General features: G+C 36.2%; 1 protein-coding gene across 1 annotated transcript; it reads right to left on the reverse strand.

Moving 5' to 3' along the window:
• Window positions 1-7,613: 7,613 nt before the first annotated feature.
• On the reverse strand, window positions 7,614-8,561 carry LOC131409140 (olfactory receptor 5P76-like). The gene has a single exon (XM_058546298.1). It carries the CDS (start codon window positions 8,559-8,561, stop codon window positions 7,614-7,616), a length of 948 nt encoding a protein of 315 aa, XP_058402281.1.
• Window positions 8,562-8,937: the final 376 nt, after the last annotated feature.

Genomic DNA, 8,937 nt, shown 5'->3' on the forward strand with positions numbered 1-8,937 from the left:
AATGATATTGAAATTGTTGGATGTTGAGTTTTAGTCTTTGTGATGACTGGACTACTTCCTATTTGCCCTTGCTCTCTGAGTGTGTTTCTCTTCAGGTGTTCCAACTGAAAGCATAGGATTTTTTACTAGGGCCTTCTCTCCTTGCTTGACCCTGAACTAAAATTTTTGTTTCCCAGCCTCATACTGCTTCAAAAATCTCTGTTTGGTTTATCAGCAAAGAATCTGGGTTATCTGCTTTTTAGCCTCTCAGACATTACTTTTCATTTAGCAAATTCCTCAAGACAAAAAGTGATACAAAATGGTGGGCTCCCAATATGGGCTTTTTTTGCTCTCCAGGATTCTGGAACCTCAAGTCATCTTTGCCTTTGTAGCTCTTCTATGCCTTCAACACTTTTAATGAGGATATTGTCCATTCCTCCTCCCCCAAAGACATCTCTTCCAACTCATACCTATTCAACTTTTAGCAATGACTTCCTTTGGTTAGAATTGCCTTCTCCCTGTAATCCTTATTTACAAGCATTTATTAAGCAATGAATGGGCTAAACTCTATGGATAGATAGATTCCTTGTGACTAAAATCTACCCCTACCCCAAGGACCACTGGCGACTGCTGTAGTAGATATAAGCAGGAATGGCTTCTCAGAACGCCCTGGTGCCTGTGTCTTCCTCACCTGGCTCCTCTTTTTGAAGTACACTTTTTATTTCAAAATAATTGTCAATTCACATGCAGTTGTAGGAAAAAATACAGAGTTCTTATGTATCAATGTCTCCTAATGGGAACATCTTGTGAAACTATAGCACAATATTACAACTAGGGTATTGACATTGATATAATCAATGATCTCATTCAGATCTCCCATTGTAATATTCGTCATTTGTCTGTGAGTGTATTTAATTCTAAACAATTTTATCACATGTGTATGTTGATGTAACAGCCACCACAGTAAAGATACGGAACACCTCCATCACCACAAGGTTCCCTTACGTCGCCCTTTCATAACCATATCCTCCTCCCTCCCCTTCCCTGCCACCCCATGCCTCTGGCCCAGTCATTCACCCCTAGCAACCACCAATCTCTCCTTCAGTTCTAAAATTTTGTCTTTTTAAAAATGTTACATAAATGGAATCATACAGTATGTAACCTTGTGAGATTGACTTTTTCCACTCAATATAATTCCCTGATGATTCATCAAGGTTGTTGTGCGTATCAATATTTCATTTCTTTGTATTAGTGAATGGCCTTCTGTGGTATAGATAGAACACAGTTTGTCTCATCACACACTCATTGAAGGGCGTCAGTGTGGTGTCCAGGTTTTGGCTATTACAAATAAAGCTGCTACAACAATTCATGTACAGGTATTTGGTGAACATAAGTTTTTATTTTTCTGGGAGAAATGTCAGAATGCATTTGCTGGATCATATAACCATTACATGCTCAGTTTTTATATAAGAACATACCAAACTGTTTTTCAGGATGGCTGCACTATTTTACATTCCTACCAGCAATGTATGAGTGATTCGGTTTCTCTACATCCTTGCCAGGATCTGGTGTTTTCATTCTTTTTTATTTCAGCCAACAATTTGGTTTGTTGTTTAGTGATCTCTCATTGTGATTTCAATTTGCATTTCCCTAATGGTTAAGGATTTTGAACATTTTTCCCTGAGCTTATTTGCCATCAGTATATCCTGTCTGTGAAATATCTATGTTTTGGAATTTTTTTTTTGGTTTTCTTTTTAATTGAGGTAGAATTTACATATAACATGATATTAGTTTCAAGTGTACAACATAATGATTTGATATTTGAATATATTGTGAAATGATCAGCACAGTCTAGTTAACATATATCACTATACATAGTTATAATTTCTTTTCTTATTATGGAACTTTTAAGATCTAATCTCTTAGCAACTTTCAAATATGCAATATAGTATTATTAACTATAGCCACCATGCTGTACATTACATCCTCATGACTTATTTCTTATAACTGGAAGTTTGCACCTTTTGACCTTCTTCACCCATTTCATCCATCTCCCACTCCCCACCTCTGGTAACCATGAGTCTGTTTTCTGTATCTATGAGCTCATTTTCTTTGAGATTCCACATATAAGGGAAATATATAGTATTTGTCTTTTCTGCCTGACTTATTTCATTCACCATAATTTCCTCAAGATCCATCCATGTTGTCACAAATGGCAAGATTTCCTTCTTTTTTATGGCTGAATAATATTCCATTCATCCATTGGGAGACACTTAGGTTGTTTCCATGTCTTAGTTATTGTAAATAATGTGTCAATGAACAAGGGAGTGCAGACATATTTTTAAGTTAGTGTTTTCATTTCCTTCAAATAAATACCCAGAAGTAGAATTGCTGGATCATATGGTAGCTCTATTTTTCATTTTTTGAGGACCCTCCCTACTGTATTCCACAGAGGCTGTACCAATTTACATTCCCCACCAACGGTGCACAAGTGTTCCCTTTTATTCACATCCTTACCAACACTTGTTATATCTTGTGTTTTTGATAATAACCATTCTAACAGATGTGAGATGATATATCATTGTTATTTTGATTTGCATTTCCCTGATGATTAGTGATGCTGAGCTCCTTTTCATGTATCTGTTGGCCATCTGTATGTGTTCTTTCAAAAAAATGTCTATTCAGATACTCTGCCCACTTTCTAAATTCTCTGACATCTAGGCCTTGTTCACACTTGAAATTCTGCACATTTTTCAATCAGATTGTTTCTTTTTTGCTAAGTTGTATGAGTTCTTCATATATTTTGTATATTAACCCTTTATCAGATAGATGGTTTGCAAATATTTTCTCCATTCAGTAGGTTGTCTTTGCATTTTGGTGATGGTTTCGCTTATACAGAAGCTTTTTAGTTCAATGTAGTTCCACTCGTTGATCCTTGCTTTTGTTGCCTCACCTTGGGTGTTAAATCCGAAAAATCATTGCCTAGGCCAATGTCAAAGAGCTTACCACCTTTGTTTTATTTTAGGAGTTTTATGGTTCCAGGTCTTATGTTTAAGTCTTTAGTCCATTTTGAGTTAACTTTTGTATATGGTGTAAGCTAGGGGTCCAGTTTCATTCTTTTGCATGGGGCTGTCCGATTTTCCCAACACTATTTATTGAAGAAACTGTCTTTTCCCTATTGTATATTCTTAGCTCCTTTGTCATAAATTAACTAGCCATAAATATGTGGGTTTATATCTGAACTCTCTGTTCTGTTCCATTGATCTATGTGTCTGTTTTTATGCCAATATCATACTGTTTTGATTCCTATAATTTGTAATGTAGTTTCAAATCAGGAAACATGATGCACCAGCTTTGTTCTTCTTTCTCAAGATCACTTTGGCTATTCAGGGTCTTTTGTGGTTCCATACCACAAAATTTTAGGATAGTTTGTTCTATTTCTGTGAGAAATACCATTGAAATTTTGACAGAAATTGCATTGACTCTGTATATTGCTTTGGGTGTATGGACACTTTAACAATATTAATTCTTCTAATCCATGCTCATAGAATATCTTTCCATTTATTCTTCTTCAGTTTCTCTCATTAATGTCTTATAGTTTTCAATGTACAGGTCTCTCACTTCCTTGGTTAAATTTACTCCCACGTATTTTATTCTTTTTGATGCAATTGTAAATGGCATTGTTTTCTTAATTTCTCTTTTCAATGGTTCATTATTAGTGAAATGAAACGAAACTGAACTTTGTATATTGATTTTATATCTGCAGTTTTACTGAATTTTTTTATTAGTTGTAACTATTTTTTGTTGGAGTCTTAAGGGTTTTCTCTATATACTATCATGTCGTCTGCAAAGAGTGAGTTTTACTTCTTCCTTTCTGATTTGGATGCCTTTATTTCTTTTTCTTGCCTAATTGCTCTGGGATTCATAATTACTGTTATATTTTTATCTATATCCACAAATCTGTTATCATATCCATCTTTACTTTGTTCACGTTAGTTATTTGGACTTTCTTTTTTAAAAATTTTATGATACATCCAATAAAAATCACTATAAAATACAAACATTTGTCATTTTTGGACCTATTATGTGTTGATTTTTTTATCTGATCAATATTTGCTATTAACTTTGTAATTCTTTCCCTTCTACAACCCTGGGTTTTATATTACTGTTCTTTTCTACCTATTGAAATTAATGCAAATGTTATTAATTTTAGCCTTTTTCATTTTCTAGTATTTCTAGTATAAATTTCCTTCCAAGAACTGATATGCCTGTAGCACAAATTTTTATATGTATCATCCAGTTGTTTTCTAATTTCTATTTGATTTTTTTCTTTGACTCATGGGTTATTTAATAGTGTATCAATTCATTTCCAAATATATGTGTTTTCTAGTAATCTTTTTGTTATTGATTTCTAGGTTTATTGCATTATATTTAGAGAAGATATTTTATGAAAATGAAAACTACTGAAAATAGGTAGAGGAAGATTTACTTTCTAATATGTGCTCAATTTTAAAAAATATACTGCTTACTGAAAAATGTTGTATTTTATGCAGCTGGTTGTTGTGTTCATGTATGTTCTATATGTGTTCAGTGTTGTCAACCTTGTGCTTCAGATTTTGCACATCACACTACTTAAGAAGGTGGTGTTAAAATCCATTGTGAAAAATCAGGTTTTTACTTTTTCATTAGGTTTAGCTAAGAGCTGAGTTTTAGACTTTTCCACAGCCATTAATTGTTTTTTCCTTAACAAAAAAGGTTAACATACACCAATTACATTTGTGTAGACATCCCCAATAACTGTTATAAAAACCACCAAGACCAACCAAAAGAATATTATTTTGTTAAACTTATATTTTCCGCGTAGGCTCACCTTAAATAGGTATGTAGTTTTGGCAAAGGACTTGACAACTTTGCCAAAGAAACACTAGAAAATTGTCAAAGTTTTTACGTAGTAGTGCCTCTTTATAAAATCCAAAGGTGTTTCATAATTTCTCTGAGAACTCTGTATGTGTAATGCAGGGTATGTGGCCCATTTCTCAGATACCACCCCACAAGGTCCTTCTGTTCTGCCTATGATCCAGTACAGAAACCTAAACAGTGCATTTGTTCAGAATTCTATATGGAGACAACATGGCAGTTAAAATCCCAGATGACATGTGTCATCCTCTTTATGGTAAAGGGTTAACAAAATCCTTTGATTTCTCTAAGGAGAAATTTGACCTTAATGAACTTTCTATTTTGCCTATATCCTGACAAAAATGGGACGTCAGCTATGTTATATGCAACACTGCTTATAATAAAAACAATTCTTTAACTATAAAATGCATCTAGACTGGGAGGGTTATATACGAAATATATTCTGTCTTATGCTTTATGCTTCCTTGAGGGCAGTGATTCTGATAACTGGAAACAATGCTTGTAGAGACCCTGGAACTATACCTGACAGTATTTTAAGATATATTAGTTCCAATTATGGTCAGGAGGCTTCTAAGCCAGCATATGTTTTTGCTGTCTCTTGGGATCCAGTGTGAAAACCTGTGAGGATTACGCTTGCCACAGAAAAATGCGTGATATAACTGCTGGCACGGTGAATTTTTCAGTTATGAAGCTCTATATGACTGTTCTGCACACGTTGCTTGTTATTTTTGGTCTTCTGTGATTGGATATATTTTCAGAAATTGTCCTTTGTCTTTTTAAACGAAGTAATATTATAGTCTGTGTCTATTAATTCCCGTATCTTAAATCATAGTGGTTCTGTTTCTGTTGTTTCCACTGGCTCCCATTTTTGATATTTGTTTCCTTGTGTCTAGTCATTATTTCTCACTGAGTGCTGGTTATTGTATTTGAATAATTGTTGGTAGGAATAATTGAGGCTTGAGTTGTTTATTTGCTTATAAAGTTGACCCTGAGGCACCACCCGATTTGACCATCTTATACTCAAGTTCAAGTCTTGAAACTCTCTAGATCTCCAGGGCTGCACACCCGGGCAAGACTTGGTCCCTTAAGGTTTCCCCTTATCCTGAGGATATATATGAGGGGTATCAGTCAGAATTCTCACCTGGACATGTTCTAGGTTTTGACATAGGCTCTTCTCGTCCCAACGAACAATAAATTAACTGCCCTAGTTGGGAACACTTCCGTCTGGCTTGTCAAATTCTCTCACGGCAAAAGCATTTTTGAGTGTTGGGTCTACTTCTCTGGGTTCTCAGAGTTTCTCATGAGGCAATTTCTTATTCTCCTGTAAGCACTAATGTGATATTTAAGGTATATTTAATATTTTATCATTTGTTTTACTTGTGCTCACCATGGGATTGACTAAAAATTACCAAGACTGCCATAGTTGGAACAAAAGCCTCAAAGGTAAATTATATGCATGTGAGTGGTAGATTAGACTTGCACAAATGTACACAGGTAACACCATATCCGACAGGGAGTGTCCTCCCCTCCTGTATCCTTGCCCAGATGTTATCTTCCCAGTGAGGCCAGCACTGACACTCCCTGCCCCAGTATGATCATCTCCATTACTCTTCTCTGCTTTTTCTTTCTCCATAGCAGGTATCCCTTTGGAATAGTTTGAATCACTAACTTGTTAGTTTTAATTGTATCTCCTATGCTATGAGATAAATTCCGTGAGGGCAGATATATTAGATTCTTATCACTTATATTTCCAATGGCCTAGGACAATCTCTGGAATATAAGAATAATTCAGTATAATTTTTGAATGTGTGAAAGAACAAATGAATGAATAAAATGATTAATGGCGTATGAGTCTGTTAGCAAAAAGACAGAATTTGTATCTGAAACACCTCAGAGGGGACAGGAAAGGTAAATAAATATGGTTGTCATCAGCATATAGAGGTTGGTTAAGCCTCTCCAAGGGGCAGTAACAAATTCAGGGGAGAGACAATCCAGTTCCTTCCAGCTTCCTGAGCAGGACGTGGGCCTGACCATGAACAAGTCACTCCAAGAGTTTTTTCCACTCAGTCCCTCAGTCCCTGAGGAACCCATTCATTCCCAGAGAGAAGTTTTAACCTGAGAGAATTCACAAGTCAGTCAGGGACATCCATCCTGTTCTTCTCCGAGGATCCCTATATGGTGACTGGAGCCAGAGATCAGGTACACAGGCCAGAACTTTATGGGTTCACAAAGCCCATCCTCAGCAGATAATCTTCGTGCAAGAAAAACATCTCCTCCAATTTTATATCTGGTTCCACTTTGTCATTTCCTCTCTAAATGTACTCAGTTGTAATTATAATTATCACACTCGTTACAGGATAAACTGCTGTCAAAAAAACGGACTGAGTCTTGAAGGCTGGAGGGAAAATAACCTTAACTTATGGCATAGAACAGCTATAGGACAAAAAGTATGAATACAATTTTTGAAAGATTTCAGCAGATTAGATTTTCTTTTTGTGAACCAATGTGTGTTTCTAATTATAAATTTAATTTTATTAATGATAACTCAGGATAGGCCTTTGATTTACAATTTGTTGTCAGAAAATGTGCCCCTTACCTTTACTAAAAAGCTGCACACTGGCTAATGACATATGGACCTATATATGTTGACCACAGACACTCTTTGTCCTTCTATTATTATATATGGGATATTACATCAAATACCATAAAATGACACATTAGTTAAGAAAATGATTTCTAGAAAGCCCTCTCTTCAGAGCCCCCTTAATCTCCTTGTTCCTGCGGCTGTAGATGAGGGGGTTCAACATGGGGATCACCACCATGTAGAACACAGACACCACCTTGTTCTGGTCAGTTGAGTAGCTGGACTTGGGCACCACATAAATGAATGTGATGGTCCCATAGTACAGAGTGACCGCTGTGAGGTGCGAGGCACAGGTGGAGAAGGTCTTGTGGTACCCCTCAGTGGAGCGTATCTTCAGGATGGTGATGAGGATGTAGATGTAGGAGACGGCTATTACGAACACTGTGACCACGATGATGGAGCCAGAAGTAAATGAGGGGACAACTGCGGGGGTACTGATATCAGAACAGGAGAGTTCAACTAAAGGAGCAAAATCACAGAAAAAATGATTGACTCGATTTGGGCCACAGAAGAATAAAGAATAGAAGCAAATAGTAAAAGAGCAAGAATTGACAAAACCACCTACATAAGTCACTATGAGTAATTGGACACAGACTTGTGTGGACATTTTGGTGGAATAAAGCAGTGGCCAGCAGATTGCCACAAAGCGATCATATGTCATGGCAGCCAGCAGGAAGCACTCGACCGTCCCAAAGAAAATGACTGAACCAAGCTGGACGGCACATTCAAGATAGGACATGGTATTTGTCTCCACCAAGAAGTTTACAAGCATATTGGGTGTGACAGAAGATGATAAGCCCATGTCAGCAAAAGCCAAGTGGCTCAGAAAAAAATACATAGGATGATGGAGCTGAGAAGAGATTCTGATAAGAATGATTGTGCTGAGATTGCCAGATATGGTCACCAGGTAGAGACATACGACGATAATGAAGAGGATGACTTGAAGGACTGGGTCGTCAGTCAAGCCCAATAAAATGAACCCTATCACTTCAGTGTGGTTCCCATCTCCCAGGGCATCCATGACACAATGTAGCTGCTACCAAAATGAACCTGTGATAAAACATTACATTAAAGAGTTGTAAATTTGATGGTTCCAATTTCATTTATACACGTATGGGAAGTCATTATAAATGAAGGTATTGAGTCATCAGTGCATATTTACATGCACTGATGAGGCTCTGTATTTTTAGACTTAATTTTAGCAGAAACCCAGAAACTTCATTCAAATCATGTCACTTTTTCTTTTTATATTATATTGTTTCCACATGTGCACTTAATGTGGCTTTGAGGTCAAAGAGATGAAAATTACAAATAAGACTGGTGACTATATCAAATATGCATACAAATATATATAACTTTATATGCACATATATAAGATTTTGTAATACAGATTTTAA

Source organism: Diceros bicornis, chromosome 7 (assembly GCF_020826845.1).
Source record: "Diceros bicornis minor isolate mBicDic1 chromosome 7, mDicBic1.mat.cur, whole genome shotgun sequence".
Classification (NCBI taxonomy): domain Eukaryota; kingdom Metazoa; phylum Chordata; class Mammalia; order Perissodactyla; family Rhinocerotidae; genus Diceros; species Diceros bicornis.